This window comes from Ranitomeya variabilis, chromosome 3, assembly GCF_051348905.1.
Source record: "Ranitomeya variabilis isolate aRanVar5 chromosome 3, aRanVar5.hap1, whole genome shotgun sequence".
Classification (NCBI taxonomy): Eukaryota; Metazoa; Chordata; class Amphibia; order Anura; family Dendrobatidae; genus Ranitomeya; species Ranitomeya variabilis.
In genome coordinates this window covers 74,167,594-74,190,953 of record NC_135234.1, presented here as the reverse complement: position 1 = coordinate 74,190,953, position 23,360 = coordinate 74,167,594, and the positions used below count along the sequence as shown (strand labels likewise).

General features: G+C 44.1%; 2 protein-coding genes across 2 annotated transcripts in view; both read left to right on the top strand.

Moving 5' to 3' along the window:
* The window catches only part of PIGA (phosphatidylinositol glycan anchor biosynthesis class A), a 45,426-nt gene extending 31,583 nt beyond the window's left edge, over nt 1-13,843 (top strand). Inside the window, exons 3-6 of the mRNA XM_077294178.1 lie at nt 627-759; nt 6,084-6,216; nt 7,267-7,473; nt 11,822-13,843. Coding sequence (XP_077150293.1) covers nt 627-759; nt 6,084-6,216; nt 7,267-7,473; nt 11,822-12,079 — 731 coding nt within the window. The 3' untranslated portion in view covers nt 12,080-13,843. The remainder of the gene's footprint in view (nt 1-626; nt 760-6,083; nt 6,217-7,266; nt 7,474-11,821) is intronic.
* An 8,737-nt stretch (nt 13,844-22,580) lies between these two features.
* ASB11 (ankyrin repeat and SOCS box containing 11) overlaps nt 22,581-23,360 on the top strand; it is a 94,110-nt gene continuing 93,330 nt past the window's right edge. Inside the window, exon 1 of the mRNA XM_077294176.1 lies at nt 22,581-22,758. Coding sequence (XP_077150291.1) covers nt 22,581-22,758 — 178 coding nt within the window. The remainder of the gene's footprint in view (nt 22,759-23,360) is intronic.

Genomic DNA, 23,360 nt, shown 5'->3' with positions numbered 1-23,360 from the left:
GTAAGTATGTACTGTTTGTTTTTTTTACATTTTACGCTGGTAACCAGGGTAAACATCGGGTTACTAAGCGCGGCCCTGCGCTTAGTAACCCGATGTTTACCCTGGTTACCAGTGTAAAACATCGCTGGTATCGTTGCTTTTGCTGTCAAACACAACGATACATGGCGATCGGACGACCAAATAAAGTTCTGAACTTTATTCAGCGACCAGCGACATCACAGCAGGATCCTGATCGCTGCTGCGTGTCAAACTAAACGATATCGCTAGCCAGGACGCTGCAACGTCACGGATCGCTAGCGATATCGTTTAGTGTGAAGGTACCTTAAATGAAGGGATTGCCCACACCTGTCCATGAAATAGTCTTGGAGTCAATTGTCCAATTACTTTAGGTCCCTTTAAAAACAGGGTGGCACATGTTAAGGAGCTGGAACTCCTAAACCCTTCATCCAATTTTAATGTGGATACCCTCAAATGAAAGCTGAAAGTCTGAACTTCAACTACATCTGAATTGTTTTGTTTACAATTCATTGTGGTAATGTCTACAACCAAAATTAGAAAAATGTTGTCTCTGTCCAAAAATATATGGACCTAACTGTAGTTGTGTATTCTCTCTTTGTTTTTTTAAGGTGTAGATTTGCTCGGTGGTATCATTCCTGAAATGTGTGAGAAATACCCTGAAGTGCACTTTCTCATCGGAGGTGAAGGGCCCAAGAGAATCATTTTAGAAGAAGTAAGGGAACGATACCAGCTCCATGACAGGTAACGCAAACAACATCTTTAAAGTGCTTGTCTGGTTAACATAAGATGTCACGTATCCACAAGTAAGATTGCTAATAATTTGCTGATCATCAGAACTGGAAATTTTTATCCTTAACAGGGAACTTTTACTCCCATCACAGGCCCGAAACAAAAACAAAAAAACCCCAAACATGTTACTGTATTGTGTTTGAGTAGAAAAGAGGTAAGTCCCATGTTACAACAACAAAAACTGTAATAGTAACAATCAAGCTTTTCCCAACTCTTTTGAACTTTTTATTTTTTCATTTTTTTGTGTGCATATGTCTGTTTTTTTCCCCTACAGGTAGTAATATGTTCTTCCACCCAATAGGCACTCCCAAGAGTATGTGGCCATAAGGGCCACCTACTGGATGGCTACATAGTGTGTATTTTGGTGCCAACACCTGCAGAAAAAAGCAGTGTTTTTGTTGAATGTGGAAACTTGTCCTAAAGGAGTGAGTGAATCGTCAGGTTTTTCTAAATTGCGTATTTTCTACAGTTAGAGCGGGATTAACGCAGACTGGTTTTTCAAACACTATAGAGGCAGGGATCCTGATTCCAGCGATGTGTCACTCACTGGTCTGCTTAGTGTGTAGTTTTGATGGTCTCCTGCTGCTAAAACAGTGATTTTTATCACTAGTTGACCTGCTGCCAGGTAGTTCTCTGTATTCAGTGTACACAGAAAGCTGCCAATCAGAGCTGTGGGCCGGGTTATAAAGAGGTCAGTATTCTGAGAACTGCTAGATCTGCAGCAGAGAAAAAAAGGGATTTTAAAAAAATGGCAGCAAGCAGCTCAGTAAGTGACACATCACTGGAATCGGGGTCTCTGGCCCTGCATAATGGTGCTCTCAGATGGGGGAGCAAAACCCTGATGACGGGTTCTTTTTAATACATTTTATGCATCTTTTTAAATTTTCACAATGAAACGATTGCCTGCTATGAGGGGGCTGATTTGAACTGCTTTTTTTTCTCTCAACATTTTCTAACTTAAAACGTAATTAATTGGAGCCTCGCTCCACACCCCATTCACTTTCAAAAGTCTCAATTTATGGGATTGACCATTATTTGCCACTTTTTCATTAAACAAAACTTTTAGGCTAAGTGCACACGTTGCAAAATTTCCACGGCAATTCTGCAACTCCTGCCGCTAGTATATCGCATGCGGAATTGGCATGCATATTCCCGCAGAAATCTAGCATTTTGCAAGCATAATTAGCTTGCAGAATGCTAGCGTTTTCCAAGCGATCTGTAGCATCGCTTGGAAAACTGATTGATAGGTTGGTCACACTTGTCAAACATAGTGCTTGACAAGTGTGACCAACTTTTTACTATTGATGCTGCCTATGCCCCATCAATAGTAAAAGATAGAATGTTAAAAATACTAAAAAAAAATTAAAAAAATCTTTATACTCACCTTCTGCAAACAGCCGATCTCCTCAGCGGCTTCCATTCCTATCGATAGTGTGTGTGTAGGACCTTCGATGACGTCGCGGTCACGTGACCGCGACGTCATCGCGGTCATGTGACCGCGACATCATCGCAGGTTCTGCACACACACCATCGATAGGAACGGAAGCGGCCACGTGCACCGCTGAGAGGCGGGAGGACTCCGGGGCCATCAGAGGGTGAGTATATCATGATTTTTTATTTTAATTCTTTTTTTTTTTTAACAATTATATGGTGCCCAGTCCGTGGAGGAGAGTCTCCTCTCCTCCACCCTGGGTACCAACTGCACATGATCTGCTTACTTCCCGCATGGTGGGCATAGCCCCATGCGGGAAGTAAGCAGATCAATGCATTCCTAGGTGTGTGGAATCCCCGCGATTCCGCAAGTTTAATGAACATGCTGCGTTTTTTTCTGGAATGCGATTCCGCTCAGGAAAAAAATGCAGCATGTACACAAAAAATGAGGATTGAATTCTATTAAATAGGATGCTTAATGTGAGCATTTTTTTCGTGGTTTTATAGCGTTTTTATAGCGAAAAACCGCAAAAAATCTGCTACGTGTGCACACAGCCTAAGGCTATGTGCACACGTTCAGGAATGTCTGCAGAATTTTCCTGAACAAAACCGGACTTTTACTGCAGGAAATCCGCTCGCATTTTTTTCATGGTTTTTTGCGGATTTTTCGCCTTTTTTTTCCAGAGCTTCCCAATGCAATAATATATCGGCAAAAACGCAAAAAATCCGTAAAATTAATGAACATGATGCGTTTTTTACCATGATGAGCATGTGCACAAAAATTGTGGAATGCATTAAAAATGATGGGATGCTTATGTAAGCGTTTTGTTAGCGTTTTTTTGAGAACGGACAAAAAAACGCAAGAAATCCTGAACGTGTGCACATAGCCTTAGTGTTTCTTTAAAAAAAAAAATGTAATTCAGTTACTGCTTTCGCTCCAGCTATAACATGGTGTTCTGGAGGCCGTCTGCTCCATCCACGGTCCGGGTCCAACAGATGGAGAATTGTAGAACATTGCGATCTGTTCTCCGTTCTTTATAGAAAGTCTGAGGAAAAAAAACAACATAATGCAAAACAGCTTTCAGAGCCGATCAGCCCGGAGACAGGAACGTATCACGCATGAATATCAGGCCTGCCTTCCTCTATTAGATGAAGCGATGCTCGACATTGCAGGAAACTGCTCCTTCTGTGTGTGCCTGACCTAATGTGCAGCCTTTATCCAAGTCCTAAAATTAGAAAGGTCTCTGAAAATCTCCCAACACTCACGAGGAAACCTTGTATTATTGTCCTTCCATATGTGTATTCACCGTCATCCGTCTGACAGCTGTATGAATGGATGTCTGATATTCTGCTTTATCTGTATGAATGGATGTATGATCTTCTGCTTTATCTGTATGAATGGATGTATGATCTTCTGCTTTCTGTATGAATGGATGTATGATCTGCTTTCTGTATGAATGGATGTATGATCTTGTGCTTTATCTGTATGAATGGATATAGGATATTCTGCTTTATCTGTATGAATGGATGTATGATCTTCTGCTTTCTGTATGAATGGATGTATGATCTTCTGCTTTATCTGTATGAATGGATGTATGATCTTCTGCTTTATCTGTATAAATGGATGTATGATCTTCTGCTTTATCTGTATGAATGGATGTATGATCTTCTGCTTTATCTGTATAAATGGATGTATGATCTTCTGCTTTCTGTATGAATGGATGTATGATCTTCTGCTTTATCTGTATGAATGGATGTATGATCTTCTGCTTTATCTGTATAAATGGATGTATGATCTTCTGCTTTATCTGTATAAATGGATGTATGATCTTCTGCTTTATCTGTATGAATGGATGTATGATCTTCTGCTTTATCTGTATGAATGGATGTATGATCTTCTGCTTTATCTGTATAAATGGATGTATGATCTTCTGCTTTATCTGTATGAATGGATGTATGATCTTCTGCTTTATCTGTATGAATGGATGTATGATCTTCTGCTTTATCTGTATGAATGGATGTATGATCTTCTGCTTTATCTGTATGAAAGGATATAGGATCTTCTGCTTTCAGGAACCGCTTAGACATTTAGCAGATCTGACTTCAAGACTTTGTTTTCCAGTGACTGCACATCCCAGAAATTTCATGGTCGCTGTGAAAGACTATCCGCAGAGTAAACTGACGAGATGCAGGATGGAGATCGGTCACTTTATGCTGCATTTGTCAGTGTGAGTTACACTCTGCAGCACAAAGTGTCAGATCTGCAGCTTCTGCAATCATTATTACGCCACGACTGGTAATAATAACACATCTATTTCCCAATTCACTTCCAGCCTATGGTACTTTGAAACAAAATGAGTGTTCATCTTGGACATACAGGACGTAGTCTTCATTTTATATCTTGTCTGTGTGATAGTGGGGGCACATGTGATAGTGGGGGCACGTGTGAAGTGTGATACTGGGGGCATGTGTTATAGTGGGGGCACGTGCGATGTGTGATACTGGGGGCCACTTGTGATGTGTAATAGTGGGGGCACGTGTGATGTTTGATACTGGGGTCACGTGATAGTGGGGGCATGTGTGATGTGTGATACTGGGCACGTGTGATAGCAGGGGGCACATGTGATGTGATAGTGGGGGCACGTGTGATAGTGGGGGCACGTGTGATACTGGGGGCATGTCTTATAGTGGTGGCACGTGCGATGTGTGATAGTGGGGGCCACTTGTGATGTGTAATAGTGGGGGCACGTGTGATGTTTGATAGTGGGGGCACGTGTGATGTGTGATAGTGGGGGCATGTGTGATGTGTGATAGTGGGGGCACGTGTGATAGTGGGGGCACGTGTGATGTGTGATAGTGGGGGCATGTGTAATGTGTGATAGTGGGGGCACGTGTGATAGTGGGGGCATGTGTGATATTGGGGGTACATGTGATGTATGATAGCGGGTGCACGAGTGATGTGAGATAGTGGGGACATGTGATAGTAGGGGAACGTGTGTGATAGTGGGGGCACATGTGATAGTGGGGGCACGAGTGATGTGAGATAGCGTGGGCATGTGTGATAGTGGGAGCATGTGTGATAGTGGGGGCATGTGTGATAGTGGGTGCACAAGTGATGTGTGATAATAGGGGCACATGTGATGTGTGATAGTGGGGGCACGTGTGATGTATTTCTTAGTGTGCACCGTGCTATTATGGATATATTTCACTTTCTTTTATATAAATGATCATTTTGTTTTCCCCCTTTTTTTTTTTTTTTTCCCCTCTCCACACCCACTAATGTGAGTGATTTAAAGGAGTGACGTGTGAGGGAGATTTTTGTGTGGTCATAAATAAGGCATGGCTGCCGAGATGTGTTTACCATACAGTATAGGAGGCTTATCTTTTATTTCTTCAATAATTAAAATATAATATCTAAAAGTCAGATTTTATTGGAGCTTTACCTCATTGCTGGATTGTGGTTTTGCTTTCTTCACAATGTCTTTCCACTTTGAAAATCACCTCGGTAGGTCCACAGTAAATGAGAAAATAGCCTAAAGCGCAATTACCCTTTCACACGATGGCCTTGCTACCCTCACAAAAAGTTGACAGGTTACTGTGCCTTTGTTCCAGAAACTGTCCTGATTCTCATGCTATAACTTGCCCTCCACTCGCTTTGAGTGGGCACTTTATCAGCATTCTGTCTGCACTATATGTGCTGGAACTTCCTTTCTCATGTGCCCATGTTCCCTCGTCCAGTCGTCTTATTCTCAGATGGAGACTGATCTCTACCTGGTGTCTGTCAGTTTGTGATCATGAATTGATTGGTAATATAAAGTCCTTTTTTTTTCTTCATGGTTTTTCAGAGTCCGCCTCTTAGGAGCTCTTGAACATCACCAGGTGAGAAACGTCCTTGTGAAAGGAGAGATCTTCCTGAATACGTCCCTGACTGAGGCTTTCTGCATGGCCATTGTGGAGGCGGCGAGCTGTGGATTACAGGTATCATCATGGACGGTTTCACTATTTTAAGTGCTCGTGTTTGTCATTATTAGCGCCGATCGCAAGGATTCGCATTACCGTGGTCCAGCAGTCATGTCGGTAGTCTGTAGCTGCCGGACATGGGCACTGAGAACCTTTTTCTCCCTGCGCCTCCACGGATTAAACATCATGCGCACGTCGTGCCCAACTATGATGACATCTCAGGGGTCTATTAATAAGAAGATGCCGTATATAGGAAAATGTTTTCTGGGCTGTGGTTCAGTGACTTTTAGCTCGGCTGTGGCCATTAGATGTTTTGAAGAGGCCTTGTAGTATTCAGATCTAATAGGAGCATGTAGCAGAGCAGAGATTGTGTACAATAACCATTAGTAATGTCCCGGTATGTTATCTTATAAGAAAGATCCATGATACACCAGCAGTTCCTCCCCAAAGATTTAACCTCTTAATGACTGGTACTACACCTTCTTACAGGGGCTACTAAAGGGACTTATGCCACCCAGTCTTGTTTCTACAGCTGTAGCCTAAGCTCTGTGTGGCTATATTGTGTCATGTGAAGTTCGAGAGTCTAGTAACCCCTGAAATCCTGTGACTGGGATCGTACAGAACTCCGGTCCAATTACCCCTTAGATGCAATGGCCAAGAGCAATCTCCGCATCTAAGCGGTTTCAGAAGGAGGGGCTCACATGGTCCCTAATAATGGCCTCCAAGTCTGCCATATACAGAAAATGATTAGGCTAAATGGCTGCATGTCCTATTGGGGTAAAACTGAAAGTCCTATACACTGGTGTCAGTGCATCAGTAATGATCCAAACTATTACATTCTTGCATGAGAAATGTGCTTCTCTCGGGAGAGAGGCTTCTGGCAAAACTACACCGCCCGCCGCTCCTTGAATTAAGCTTATTAGCCCAGCTTACGTGCTGAGGATGGCTGTAGCTGAGCTTTGTTACGCCGGCCCTGCTAAGCTGGCCATTCTTGGGAAACTCTCGGAGAAGGCCATGTTGCCTCCGTGTATATTATCCACTAATCTTGCCATCTTGTCCCTATTCCAGGTAGTGACCACTAGAGTGGGAGGAATCCCTGAAGTTCTGCCCGATAACTTCATTATCTTGCGTGAACCCTCTGTGAAGTCTTTGTGCTCTGGTCTAGAGAAGGCGATAGATAAGTTACGGACGGGAACGTTACCAAGCACCGAAACCATTCACAATGCCATTAAAACGTTTTATACATGGAGGAATGTGGCAGAGAGAACTGAAAAGGTACATCTGGTAAAGTGTCTATTTTTGCATATATTCTACTCTTTATCTCTTTATCACTTAATTTTTTTATTTCTTTAACAGGTAATGTGTCTTCAGAAAATAACTTAAAATTGGGTTTTATTTTAAAATTATTTTTTTCTTTTTTTTTTAAGTCCAGATGGTGATATGTAAAACTGAAAAAGTCAAATCGATTTTCCCGTAGGCCTTATGTTAGATTTCCTGGTCTGTACAGCAGCCACAAGGACATGGACACCGATAAACTGGCTCTGACTTATGAGGGTCCGATTCATTAGGGTGCTTAGGCCAGAAATCTGGTGTCCCCACCTTAATAAGTCACAATATTTTTGCACAATTAGTTGCACAAAAGTATTGTGACTTTTGCCAATTACACTCCAGTCCCGAACAGCTCTGCCCATATGGGTGTAGCATGGACACACACACTCTTTAGAATAATTGCATCCATCCTGTTGCTCTGTCAGACATTGCCAGGGACGGTGTTCAGTATCAGATTTTTCCCATATTACACCGCACTCACTGTAGCTAAAGCATTACATGGGCACCAGTGATCCTTCAGAGGTAGCGCCATTACTGACCGGCTCTCCACAGTGATCCTTCAGAGGGAGCGCCATTACTGACCAGCTCTCCATAGTGATCCTTCAGAGGGAGCGCCATTACTGACAGGCTCTCCATTGTGATCCTTCAGAGGGAGCGCCATTACTGACAGGCTCTCCATAGTGATCCTTCAGAGGGAGCGCCATTACTGACAGGCTCTCCATAGTGATCCAGTGATCCTTCAGAGGGAGCGCCATTACTGACAGACTCTCCATAGTGATCCTTCAGTGGGAGCGCTATTGCTGACAGGCTCTCCATAGTGATCCTTCAGAGGGAGCGCCATTACTGACAGTCTCTCCATAGTGAACCTTCAGAGGGAGCGCCATTACTGACAGGCTCTCCATAGAGATCCTTCAGAGGGAGCGCCATTACTGACAGACTCTCCATAGTGATCCTTCAGAGGGAGCACCATTACTGACCAGCTCTCTATAGTGATCCTTCAGAGGTAGCGCCATTACTGACCAGCTCTCCATAGTGATCATTCCGAGGGAACACCATTACTGAGAGAGGATCTCCATAGTGATCCTTCAGAGGGAGCGCCATTACTAAAAGGATCTCCATAGTGATCCTTCATAGGGAGCACCATTACTGACAGGCTCTCCATAGTGATCCTTCAGAGGGAGCACCATTACTGACCAGCTCTCTATAGTGATCCTTCAGAGGGAGCACCATTACTGACCAGCTCTCCATAGTGATCATTCCGAGGGAACACCATTACTGAGAGAGGATCTCCATAGTGATCCTTCATAGGGAGCACCATTACTGACAGGCTCTCCATAGTGATCCTTCAGAGGGAGCGCCATTACTGACCGGCACTCCATAGTGATCCTTCAGAGGGAGCGCCATTACTGACAGGCTCTCCATAGTGATCCTTCAGAGGAAGGGCCATTACTGACAGGCTCTCCATAGTGATCCAGTGATCCTTCAGTCGGAGCGCCATTACTGACAGTCTCTCCATAGTGATCCTTCAGAGGCCACACCATTACTGACAGGCTCTCCATAGTGATCCTTCCGGGGCAGCACAATTACTGACAGGCTCTCCATTGTGATCCTTCAGAGGAAGGGCCATTACTGACAGGCTCTCCATAGTGATCCTTCAGAGGGAGCGCCATTACTGACAGGCTCTCCATAGTGATCCTTCAGAGGGAGCGCCATTACTGACAGGCTCTCCATTGTGATCCTTCAGAGGAAGGGCCATTACTGACAGGCTCTCCATAGTGATCCTTCATAGGGAGCACCATTACTGACAGGCTCTCCATAGTGATCCTTCAGAGGGAGCGCCATTACTGACCGGCACTCCATAGTGATCCTTCAGAGGGAGCGCCATTACTGACAGGCTCTCCATAGTGATCCTTCAGAGGAAGGGCCATTACTGACAGGCTCTCCATAGTGATCCAGTGATCCTTCAGTCGGAGCGCCATTACTGACAGTCTCTCCATAGTGATCCTTCAGAGGCCACACCATTACTGACAGGCTCTCGATAGTGATCCTTCCGGGGCAGCACAATTACTGACAGGCTCTCCATTGTGATCCTTCAGAGGAAGGGCCATTACTGACAGGCTCTCCATAGTGATCCTTCAGAGGGAGCGCCATTACTGACAGGCTCTCCATAGTGATCCTTCAGAGGAAGGGCCATTACTGACAGGCTCTCCATAGTGATCCAGTGATCCTTCAGTCGGAGCGCCATTACTGACAGTCTCTCCATAGTGATCCTTCAGAGGCCACACCATTACTGACAGGCTCTCCATAGTGATCCTTCCGGGGCAGCACAATTACTGACAGGCTCTCCATTGTGATCCTTCAGAGGAAGGGCCATTACTGACAGGCTCTCCATAGTGATCCTTCAGAGGGAGCGCCATTACTGACAGGCTCTCCATAGTGATCCTTCAGAGGGAGCGCCATTACTGACAGGCTCTCCATTGTGATCCTTCAGAGGAAGGGCCATTACTGACAGGCTCTCCATAGTGATCCTTCATAGGGAGCACCATTACTGACAGGCTCTCCATAGTGATCCTTCAGAGGGAGCGCCATTACTGACCGGCACTCCATAGTGATCCTTCAGAGGGAGCGCCATTACTGACAGGCTCTCCATAGTGATCCTTCAGAGGAAGGGCCATTACTGACAGGCTCTCCATAGTGATCCAGTGATCCTTCAGTCGGAGCGCCATTACTGACAGTCTCTCCATAGTGATCCTTCAGAGGCCACACCATTACTGACAGGCTCTCGATAGTGATCCTTCCGGGGCAGCACAATTACTGACAGGCTCTCCATTGTGATCCTTCAGAGGAAGGGCCATTACTGACAGGCTCTCCATAGTGATCCTTCAGAGGGAGCGCCATTACTGACAGGCTCTCCATAGTGATCCTTCAGAGGAAGGGCCATTACTGACAGGCTCTCCATAGTGATCCAGTGATCCTTCAGTCGGAGCGCCATTACTGACAGTCTCTCCATAGTGATCCTTCAGAGGCCACACCATTACTGACAGGCTCTCCATAGTGATCCTTCCGGGGCAGCACAATTACTGACAGGCTCTCCATTGTGATCCTTCAGAGGAAGGGCCATTACTGACAGGCTCTCCATAGTGATCCTTCAGAGGCAGCACCATTACTGACAGGCTCTCCATAGTGATCCTTCGGGGGCAGCACAATTACTGACAGGCTCTCCATTGTGATCCTTCAGAGGGAGCGCCATTACTGACAGGCTCTCCATAGTGATCCTTCAGAGGCAGCACCATTACTGACAGGCTCTCCATAGTGATCCTTCAGAGGCAGCACCATTACTGACAGGCTCTCCATAGTGATCCTTCAGAGGCAGCACCATTACTGACAGGCTCTCCATAGTGATCCTTCGGGGGCAGCACAATTACTGACAGGCTCTCCATAGTGATCCTTCAGAGGGAGCACCATTACTTACAAGCTCTCCATTGTGACTTAGAGGATGCACATGTGGCGATAGTTGTCCCATAAGCCCACCCTTTTAGTTTTGTTCATTCCAGTTAAAATAACCAACAAAATGGTACATTTTTTTTAAGGTATGTGGACTTTTAATTTAGGACTTTTGAACTGCACTTACTGCCATATAGACTATCCTTGTAAAATTGTGTGAGTCCTTGTGCCAGCAATAAGGGACTTCTACAGATGGAAACCAATCCTGACCTCCTTAAGGACTAAAAGTTCAAAGGGCAGATATCTTGTGGCTTTAATTAAAAACATATAAGGAAGGAGTGGAGCATGTACCTCACTTTTATGGTCTATTTAGCAGTAATGAATGTGCACCTATACCTCAGTAGGTACTATTGACGGAATAGGTGGTAGGTGATGACTGAGGGTCACCGCTGGACCCACCACTGACCATGATCTTTGTCCTCAGCAATGTGATTGAATCGAGTTCCATGATGATGCATGACTGCATCTGCACCCAATTCATTGTCTATAGGACTGACGGATATTGCTGAGTGCCATACTGTATCTCACTCTGTCGACCAGACACTGAATGGAGTGTTATCAGGCATGTGCGACCGTGCCGCTGCGGTCAATGCAGACTCCACGGAGAAGGAACCGGGGATAGAGCCTGCCCTTCTCATGATTGATGGGGTCTTCCAGTGAATCGGTGACAAATATATTTACAGGAGGACTTTTGCCCTTTCCTGTATGGGGTGTATCATGTATTGGGATGAGGTTCCTTGTATGTACACTTATTTATCAGCAGCTACAGACGATTGTTCTTTTTTCCTAGGTGTATGATCGCGTGGCTGCAGAGACGGTGTTACCAATGAATGAAAGACTGGAGCGGCTGGTGAACCACTGTGGCGTTGTCACTGGCACAATATTTGCCCTCTTTGTAGTAGTTAGTTTCTTATTTCTAGTTTTCCTGCGATGGACGACCCCGGACTACTTGATTGACATCGCCGTTGATGCTACAGGACCTAAAGCAGCTTGGTCACAAAAACCTGTGCTAAAGAGAAAACCGAAGACATCACCAGTGACATTGTGAAGAGCTCTGCTGTTCTCGGGGAGAAGACACCTGGGAGATGAGCGGGATTACTCTACTTTTATTATATGAATTGCAGCCTCTCAAGTATTTTTATAAGAATCCATGCCGCCTCCAGTTTTGTAGTTAATGTTCATGTCATTTCCTCCATTGTGAACCTCGCGGTAAACACTCCCAAGGTGGCTGTATGGTGGCTCCTTCCTGCTCCCGAATGTCTTACACATCATTTGCACTATTACATTGTATGGGGGCATTTATAAAGGGCTGAGTTCCAGAATTGTGGGGAAGAAAGCTATAAATCTCCACACTCCTAGGGTACAGTCACATTTGGTGTTGGCCAAACATTCGTGACTCCAGCCGAACCCCTGGAAAGCAGGGTTTGAACATAACCCTCGACAGAGCCATAGACGCCATTCTCTACTCACTAGAATAAGGTGCGGCAAATATATTAATAAGTACATTGTTTTTTCTTTAAACCTACAGCAGTTTGCCTCAAGCAGATTTGCGACAGATGGTTTCCACACCCATAGACGTGAATCCAATTTACGGGGGAAATTAGTGCATGCTGCTTTTTTTTTTTTTTATTATTATTTCATTTTTTTCAGATTTAGTCAGTGAAAAAAATTGCACTCTGACCTATTGTATAACATTGGTCCAAGAGATGTCCATGTTTTATTTTTTTACAGACAGCGCTTTGACAGAAAAGTCATGTGAGCGAGCCCTTAGAGTAGACCTCGAGTGAGCTCCATGTTGGTGGGTTTGCTTGCTTTTTGCCCTGATGCATCACTAATATAAATGTGGAACTGAACATTTTTGTGTTAAAGGAGTTTTCACCCTTTTTTAAAAAAATGATATTTGGGGCTAAAAATCATTTTCTCAATTTGCGTTCATTTAAAATTCTGCCCCGTTTGCCTTCTATAGCCTCCGTATAGCACAGGGTATTTCTAGCTGCAGAATGAGTTAACTGAGCATCTGTCAGCCCGCTGTGATGGTCTGATGGGGAGCTGTCACTCTTTTATCTGTCTTGTCCTCTTTGCTGATTTAATGACCACAGACCACATTAAAATTGAATGTGCAGAAAAGCAAAAAAACCTTTAAAAGCCAAATGCTTTTAAAGCATGGTGCTACATTTGTTAAGAAAAACAATTGCAAAAATGTTTATTTTTTTACTAAAATGCATGTATTTGGGGTTAAAAAACAGTGTCCAAAGGTGGACAACCCCTTTAAATCCATATTTCGGGAGGCATTCACACAGCCTCATTCATACATGTAGAAGTCTTAGATTACTGCCAGAAGATCGTATTTTGGCAGGAGCCGTAAACCCATCTCTGATTTGTAAAAATGTTCCCTATCTGCTTCTGACAGTATCTTGTTCTTGGCGCCATGTATTCGGACCGACCGCAGTGATGTCGGGGTGTGGGCTCCCCTGGGTTATGTAAGTAAGTGGCCCTCTTGTTGCACTGAATCACTTTGGTTGGAATGATAACCGACATATTGGGCTTCTTGACAGGTTACGGACGTCTTAAGAGGGTCCAAGCTTCTTACACTCCTATTACTTACATTATGCCTGCAACCAAAAGTCTCTGTATAGTGTTACTATGTTGTAAAGTGCTGATCTTACTAGGGATCACTGAAGTGATGAAAGCCATGTTCCTACAAAAGGGTGTATACGAGCCGTATGTGTATTATATTACTTTTTGCACTGTTTCAATCTTCATGAGATCTATTCTAGATGTTTAATAATCAGAATATATACATATTTATTGATAAATGACATCTACGTCTTTATTTAGCTACTGTTTTACAGTTACCAGACTGCGGTAACATTAAAAATACTATATAGTTTACTAAAATATTGATGCACTGTAAGACCGCAGAAGATCAAAAGATATCTCTTATTATAGCTATGGTACTATTATCTTGCTTTTTGCTTTTCTTTTTCATTTGCTTCTGGCAGATCCTCTGGTTTTCTTCCTAGAATGCTATAAAAAAAACAGAGTTGAATATGAGTATTCTCCTTGTTCGAAGTGTCCTTGCACGGTTAGACATTGTCTAATTCAGAGGTCTCAAACTCAGCCAAGTAAATGGGCCGCATATAGAACAAATTTAAATATAAAGGGCCACATCCTTTGCAGGAGAAGATGACATTTTCAGTGATACAATTAGTTTTCTATATGAATTTTTGATCATCATTTTAATTTTGTTTTTTTCGTGTGTTTTTTATTTGTTCTAATGGTGTTCATCATATGGGTTATGGTACAGGTCTTCATTCTGGTCCTCATCTTGTAATATCCCATCCTGGTCCCATCTTGTGGCAATGTCCCAGCTTGGTCCCCTTCTAGTAGTAATGTCCTATCCTGGTCCCCCTTTGTAGTAATGTGCCAAACCTGGTCCCCTCCTTGTAGTAATGTCCCATCGTGTGACAATGTCCCATCCTGGTCCCCTTCTAAGAGTAATGTCCTATCCTGGTCCGTCCTTGTAGTATTGTGCCAATGCTGGTCCCCTCCTTGTAATAATGTCCCATCCTGGTCCCATCTTGTGGCAATGTCTCAGCCTGGTCCCCTTCTAATAGTAGTGCCCAAACCTGGTCCCTTTCTTGTAATAATGTCCCTCCTTGTAGTAATGTCCCATCCTGGTCCCCATCTTGTAGTAACGTCCCATCTTGTGGCAATGTCCCAGCCTGGTCCCCTTCTAATAGTAATGTCCCATCCTGGTCCTCATCTTGTAGTAACGTCCCATCCTGGTCCCCTTCTATTAGTAATGTCCTATCCTGGTCCCCCTTTGTAGTAATGTGCCAATCCTGGTCCCCATCTTGTAGTAACGTCCCATCTTGTGGCAATGTCCCAGCCTGGTCCCCTTCCAATAGTAATGTCATGTCCTGGTCCCTCCTTGTAGTAACGTGCCAATCCTGGTCTCCATCTTGTAGTAATGATCCCAACCTTGTCACCTTCTTGTAACAATGTCCCCATCCTGGTCCCCTTCTTGTAAGAATGTCTTCCATTCTGCTGCTCATACATACAAAAATAAATCTCACTTAACCTTACTCCCTTGGCTAACAGCGTCCTTGTTCTCCTCCACAGCCGAGGCGCTAAGCAATGATGTCATCTGCTGCCGCGCCAGGACGCCGAGGTCAGCTTTCAGTCTTGGATAAGCCAGTGGCTGGTATTGGTATTGAGGTTCAGAGCGCTGGTTTCTGCGCTGCAATACAGCTCAATTCAATGTGCATCTGAGGACGCACATTCAGTTGAAAAGTGCTGACGTCGGCGGGATCCTGGCTCTCTGGGCATGATTGTCAGAGGCTTGAGAGCTACACAATAGAGCCTCCGAAGCTGCATGCCTCCTGGTGGTTTAGACCCCTGGTCTAGTCCTTGGTCTAGTCAGTGCTGACAGTGTAGCAGCCCGGATAACGCAGCCTGTTGAAAAGTGGAACAGCACCCAGTTATCATGGTATTCCTACATTTCCAGAAGGAATAACATAGGAACAGCACAGGCCGAGGCTACAGAATTATTTACTAAAACAGACATGTCAGGACTAGTGATGAGCGAATATACTCGTTACTCGAGATTTCTCGAGCACGCTCGGGGGTACTCCGAGTATTTTTTAGTGCTCGGAGATTTAGTTTTCCTCACCGCAGCTGAATGATTTACATCTGTTAGCCAGCATAAGTACATGTGGGGATTCCCTAGCAACCAGGCAACCCCCACATGCACTTATGCTGGCTAACAGATGTAAATCATTCAGCTGCGGCAAGAAAAACGAAATCTCCGAGCACTAAAAAATACTCGGAGGACCCCCGAGCGTGCTCGAGAAATCTCGAGTAACGAGTATATTCGCTCATCACTAGTCAGGAGAGCTTTAACAGATCTAAGATTATGCTTTTTCATTAAAAAAAAAAAGTCTTTTTTTTTTTTAATGATGAAATTACAGAAAAGTCCTAGTTAATTCTCAATAGTCTGCATGACATTCTAGAAAATAATATAGGCCAACAATAGAAACCACATTCCAGAATCACTAGGGGTTGATGATTCTGGACGCCTTTTGATGCCATCGTTGGTTCTGTCTGAAAGCCTGTACTTCTTGGCAACTTAAATTATAGACACATGATGGTTGATAAATTGTGACGTATGTTTTGCACTGGATTTCACTGCAGAAATTTGAAGCAGAACATCCCCTTGTATCTGCAGTTAACTCCTTAATGACCGGAGCTTTTTGCGGTTTGGTTTTCGCTCCCCTCTTTCGCAAAGCCATAACTATTTTATTTTTCCGTCAATATGGCCATGTGAGGGCTAGTTTTTTGTGGGATGAGTTGTACTTTTGAATGACACCATTGATTTTACCATGTCATGTACTAGAAAACGGGAAAAAAATTCCAAGTGCAGTGAAATTGCTAAAAAAAAGGGCAATCCCACACTTGTTTTTTGTTTGGCTTTTTTGCTAGGTTCACTAAATGCTAAAACTGACCTGCCGTTATGATTCTCCAGGTCATTACGAGTTCATAGACACCAAACATGTCTAGGTTCTTTTTTTATCTAAGTGGTGAAAAAAAAATTCCAAATTTTGCTAAAAAAAAATTGCTCAATTTTCCCATACCTATATTGTCTCCGTTTTTCTTGATCTGGGGTTGGGTGAGGGCTTATTTTTAGCTGACATTTTAATGATACCATTTAGGTGCAGATATGTTCTTTTGATCGCCCGTTATTGCATTTTAATGCAATGTTGCGGCGACCAAAAAAACTAAATTCTGGCATTTTTAATTTTGTTTCTCGCTGTGCCGTTTAGCGATCAGGTTAATCCTTTTTTTTATATATTGATCGGGAGATTCTGAATGTGGCGATACCAAATATGTGTAGGTTTTGATTTTTTTTTTAATTGCTTTATTTTGAATGGGGCGAAAGGGGGGTGATTTGAACTTTTATATATATATTTTTATTTTTTTTATATTTTTAAACTTTTTTTTTTTTTTTTTTTTACTTTTGCCATGCTTCAATAGCCTCCATGGGAGACTAGAAGCTGGCACAACTCAATTGGCTCTGCTACATAGGAGCGATCTGAGCATCACCCCTATGTAGCTGAATTACAGCATTGCTATGAGCGCTGACCACGAGGTGGCGCTCACAGCAATCTGGCATCAATAACCATAGAGGTCTGCAGGAGACCTCTGGTTGTTATGCCAACACACTGATGACCCCCAATCATGTGACGGGAGTTACCGCTGCTCTCATTTCTGGACGGATGGCCAGAAGCGCTTGTTAAATGCCGCTGTCAGAGTTTGACAGTGGCATTTAACTAGTTAATAGGTGTGGGCGGATCGCGATTCCGCTGGCGCCTATTGTGGGCACATGTCAGCTGTACAAAACAGCTGACATGTCCCAACTTTGATGCGGGCTCACCGCCGGAGCCCACATCAAAGCGGGGGTTCTGCCATCGGATGGACTATTCCATCCGATGGCAGAAAGGGGTTAATTTAATGGGGCACAACTATCTGCAGAAAAGCCTTTCATTAAGCGACGTCACACGGCTGTTCAAATGCAGCTGAAGTTTTCCCATGAAAACTGTTGGACTTGTAAGCATTTTTCTTTTTTGCTTTTGGCACAGAAACATTAGTTTTCTACTTAAAAAAACACCGAAAAAAATAAAGTGACCGTAGTTTAATAAAGGAAAGTATTTGGCAGTGTTTTTTTTCTTCTGTGCAAATACCTGTCCATATACTGTAATCAAAAATGCTGTTTTCTAGTTTACCAAGTAAACATATTTGGGTCTAATCTACGTTTTTAGGAGATTATTTTTTTTTTAATGCATGGACAAAAAATGTCCACGTTCTTTTCTGTGCTGCTTCTTTGCTAAAGTCGGTCATTTTGACATTTTTACTAGCATCCTATGCAATTTCAGCCAAATGCAAAGTATGTAGAGCTGCCAAATGAAATGGCACAAACTGCGAAAACTCCTTTTAGAACAAAACAATTTTTTAGTATTTCCATAGTTAGGCTTACGGCTTGAAGGCCAGTCCACTCCCAACGCCAGGAGGCTTATTTGTTGGGAGTGGGGCTTCAGATGAAATTGTGGATCCAGCTTTGTCAGTATATAGCACCATGCGCTGGTCTGCAAGCGGGGTGAGACTAGTCCGTGCTGCCGTCTTACTATGACTTGTCCATGCGGAAAATTACTCACATGCGACGGACTTTGGTATCTTGAACTTGATATCGCTTTTCAACCTTGGAGTCCCTGTCCAGCCCTAGTCTGAAGGTTCACTTCTTGTATCAAGTGAATCCATTAAAATGCACACTCCTTTTAATTGTCTTATTAAATTGTTTTTATACTTACCGTATTTTTATATATGTATGTTTAAGGAATATCAGCCATGTAATAAAAAGATTTAATCAAGTCTGTTATTGATGTGTGTGTCAATTTCCTATTGACTGTGGGTTAATGTTCTTGTTGTATAGTTTCTAGAAACATATGCAGCACACGCTTGGCATTGTATGAAAAACTGAAAGGAAACGATTTGTTTTTTTGTTTTTTTTTTTTACTGGGAAGTTTAATCTGTGGGATGAAAAATAGTTCATGGTCAAACAAGTTACCGTATTTTTTGGACTATAAGATGCACATTTTTTCCTCCAAAAAATGTGGAGGAAAATGGGGGGTGCATCTTATAGTCCGGATGTACCGTGTTATGGACTGGTAATTTAGGAGCGACATGCGACTAGCTCTGAGCAGGTGGTAACTATACAGACCGCAGTTCCTGATCTTAACACAACACTAGCAGTAGCCGTGGGATGTTCCTGTCACTCCCTGGACACCTCGTCACAGCCGGAGAACTAGCTACCCCTAAAGGTAGAAACAGGAAAGCTATCTTGCCTCAGAGAAAATCCCCAAAGGACAGACAGCCCCCCACAAATAATGACTGAGTGGAGAAGGAAATGACACACGTAGAATGAAAAAAGATTTAGCAAAGGAGGCCACTACTAGCTAGATAGACAGTACAGGACAGAACACTGCGGTCAGTAATAAAAACTAGAAAAAGTCCACCGCAGAGAAATGCAAAAATCTCCACACCTGACTAAAGGTGTGGAGGGCAAAATCTGCTGCCCAGAGCTTCCAGCTCAGCTGAATAGATCCATACTGATAAGCTGGACAAATGAGCAAAACATAGAATGTGCTGAACAATAAAGTCCACAACAAGAGGACTGCAAAAAGACAAGCAAGGACGTATCTTTGCTGAACAGGTCAGAGTGTCAGGGAAATCCAAAAGAGCCGTGACTCCAAGCAGGAACAATTGACAACTGGCATTGATTGAGGGATAAGGCCAGACTAAAATAGCCGAGCCAGAAAGACGATCAGTGGAAGCAGCTGCTGATGCTAAATCCAAGAAGCAGCCATACCACTCAAAACCACCAGAGGGAGCCCAAGAGCAGAACTCACAAAAGTGCTACTTACAACCACCGGAGGGAGCCCAGGAGCGGAATTCACAACAGTACCCCCCCCTTGAGGAGGGGTCACCGAACCCTCACCAGAGCCCCCAGGCCAATCAGGACGAGCCAAGTGAAAAGCACGAACCAAATCGGCGGCATGAACATCGGAGGCAACCACCCAAGAATTATCCTCCTGGCCATAACCCTTCCACTTGACAAGATACTGAAGCCTCCGCCTCGAAAAACGAGAATCCAATATTTTCTCAACCACATATTCCAACTCCCCCTCAACCAACACCGGGGCAGGAGGATCAACAGAAGGAACAACGGGTACCACATATCTCCGCAACAAAGATCTATGGAAAACATTGTGGATGGCAAAAGAGGCTGAAAGGGCCAAACGAAAAGACACTGGATTGATAATCTCAGAAATCTTATAAGGACCAATAAACCGAGGCTTAAACTTAGGGGAAGAAACCTTCATAGGAATATGACGAGAAGATAACCAGACTAAATCCCCCACCCGAAGCCAAGGACCAACACACCGACGGCGGTTAGCAAAACGCTGAGTCTTTTCCTGAGACAAAGTCAAATTGTCTACCACATGAGTCCAAATCTGCTGTAACCTGTCCATCACAGAATCTACACCAGGACAATCAGAAGGCTCAACCTGCCCTGAAGAAAAACGAGGATGGAAACCAAAATTACAAAAAAAAGTGAAACCAAAGTAGCCGAACTGGCCCGATTATTAAGGGCAAACTCAGCCAACGGCAAAAAAGTCACCCAATCATCCTGATCAGCAGACACAAAGCATCTCAAATAGGTTTCCAAGGTTTGATTAGTTCTGCTAATGCTGCCCGACTAATTCATCTCCTCGCTACTCCTCTGCTTCCCCTCTCTGCAAATCTCTTCACTGGCTCCCATTCCCTCAGCATATCTGTAGCGCCCCCACTGCCGCAGGGCCGAGGGGTACCCGGTACCGGGCCTCTGAGTCTCTGCTCTGGGGTTGTCACGGTGGCTAGACCCGGTCCGTGACCCTGCTGAGGGGCGCCCAATGAAAGGTGTGGGTGGTGATGCTGTAGTGGTGCGGTGCAGGTCGCAGTAAATAACGAGGACACCAGGTTGCAGTCTCTTTACCTCTTTACTGAAGGCTTCAGGATCCTCGGTCCGGAATGCGGTTAACCGGGCTGTGGGAGTCCGGCCGGTCCGATGGCACCTCCAGAGTTCCCTTTGCAGGTGGAAATCTGTGCCTACCTTCTAGTGCTTGTGTGTTGTGGTCCTCCCCTGCTGTGCTTACGGGATAGTCCCCACAACTGTTGTGTTTCTGAAGTTCCCTCACAACTCGATTATGATGTTCTTCGTCCCCCAGATGATATGGCTAGGACGCACCCGTATGACGGGTAGGCTCGGAGCTCTTCCTGGACCCTAGTGTCACCCCTCTCCTGTTGTTGCCCCCTATGTCTTCTTAGGTGATTTGGGTGAGGCAGCCTGCCTATAACTGACTGTCCTGCCGTAGGTTTGAAGTTAGGCCTGGAGCTCTATACTTCCTCGGCGTTCCGGCCACCGGCTGCGCGCCTCAGTAGGATGTTGCCTCGTCTTACAGCACGACTCCTACTGGTGTTTCTCCTTTTTGCATTGATCTCGTTTCTCACTCAGCACAATAAACCTCGCTTCTTGTCCTTTCTTAGGGTACCGCCGCGATCAGGTGCAGGTGCGGTCCCGTAACGTTCTCTCAGTTCGCTAGGCCTCTGTCAGGATCCCACCCCTGACAGGGACCCCCCTGAATCTTCCCCTGCAACACCCTCTGCCACAGGATGTTGCCTGGTTCCAACCCTGTCAGCTTCTGACTAACTTCCTATCTAACCCCCAGTTTTACCAGATTGTGAGGAGTGGCCTAATACATAGCACCCTTAGCTCCCCCTGGAGGCCAGACTGTGAAGTGTATTGGTGTCTGTGATACCTGATCAGGTGAACTCCTTCAGTGCCATCAGACGTACCATAGCCCCCCTTAGCGGCGGAGCATCAGTACTGCAACGACCAGGACTCTGGGGCGCTGCATATCCAGTTCAAATTACTAATACTGACCTACAAAGCCATCCATAACCTGTCTCCTCCATATATCTCTGAACTTATCTCCCGATATCTTCCCTCACGTAATCTCTGGTCCTCCAAAGAGCTCCTTCTCTCCTCCACACTTATTCCCTCCTCACCCAACCGCCTCCAAGACTTCTCCCGAATATCCCCCATCCTCTGGAATTCTTTGCCCCAACACGTCCGACTATCAACCACATTCGGATGCTTCAGACGGAACCTGAAAACTCACCTCTTCAGGAAAACCTACAGCTTGCACTGACCCCGCTGCCTCCTCACCACTACTGGAGCTACCGCCTAACCAACGCCGGAGCTGCAGCAACCCTCAACCTACTGTCTCCTTCCCCATAATCCTGCAGAATGTAAGCCCTCAAGGGCAGGGTCCTCGCCCCTCTGTATCAGTCTGTCATTGTTACTCTGCTTACTGTAAATGATATCTGTAATTTGTATGTAACCCCTTCTCATGTACAGCACCATGGAATCAATGGTGCTATATAAAGAAATAATAATAAATAAAAAAATAATAATTATGAGCCTGGCCTCTCCGCCAACATCACTATATGACCTCATAAATGCTCTTCTAGATGATGAGCAAAACTTTAACACAGACACCCCCAAAATTTTGTAGAAAGTCTTCCCAGAAGAGTAGAAGCTGTTATAGCTGAGCTGCAAGGGGTCCAACTCCATATTAATACGTATGGATATGGAATGGGGTGTCCTCATAAAAGCCCCTGTAGGCGTAATGCGCAATGGCCCAATACCTTTGTCCGTGTGGTGTGTGTATATTATATTTTAAATCTATACATCTATACAGATTTATCTCTCGTAGAATTACAGATTTGATTCTGTACATACACAATATTTCATTGACATGTCTGTGCTGTTTTGGTTTTCACTTGATAAAGAAATTTGTTCTCTGAACTCGTCCAGCAGTGGAAAGTTCTAAAATAGATTTTCAGGGCTGCCAAAAATAGAAAGCGCTGGAGCCGGAGAGTTTGCTACAATGGAGAGTAGTTCTATCCTACTCGCCTTCAGTAATATTTATGTGGCCATATTTGCCCTCTTCTGCTTTAAACTTTTGATCAAAGTGTCCCTGGCTCTGCTGACTCATTTTTACATTGTCCGAGGGAATCGTAAAGAAGCTGCCCGAATAGCGGAGGAGATCTATGGGATCTCGCAAGGTATGGGAGCCATGTGCATTGTATCTAGTTTTTTTCCGACTCTGTATAGCAGAACATTTTGTGAACTTGATTTACATAGGACTAATTTTTTTCAAAATCTGATAACTTTTGTATACAAAGAACCTGGACATTATTATATGTTTACTACTTGCACAATTCACTGGTCTCACCAGTAATATCTGCACAGTTTTAGCCCATGCCAGGCTCTTGTTTACGGACATGTCACATCCTGTGTGATCTTATTACAAGTGCAAAGAATTGTTTCTGTACATCTAGTCACTGTTCTGCATCTAAAATTACTGCATCAAAAATGAAAATATGTGGCAGCTTTTCAAATGCTTTTTAAAAATGTATTATGCTATACTGTTTGTTTCCATGGTATCAGACTACAAACAAAGCGAAGTCTAACCCTGTATTCTCTGTCCTTACGTTTGTCTTCTGTTTTATTCTTTTCCATGACTCTCTTCTGAGAACTATACTGTTGTTTTTTTTTATATGCACGGTAAATTTTATTTCCTTATCAAGCTGTAACAGGGCTTTTTATTTTTTAATACCATGAATTTGTGTTGGGTATAGTGTATTTGAAAAAAGTAATTGTATTC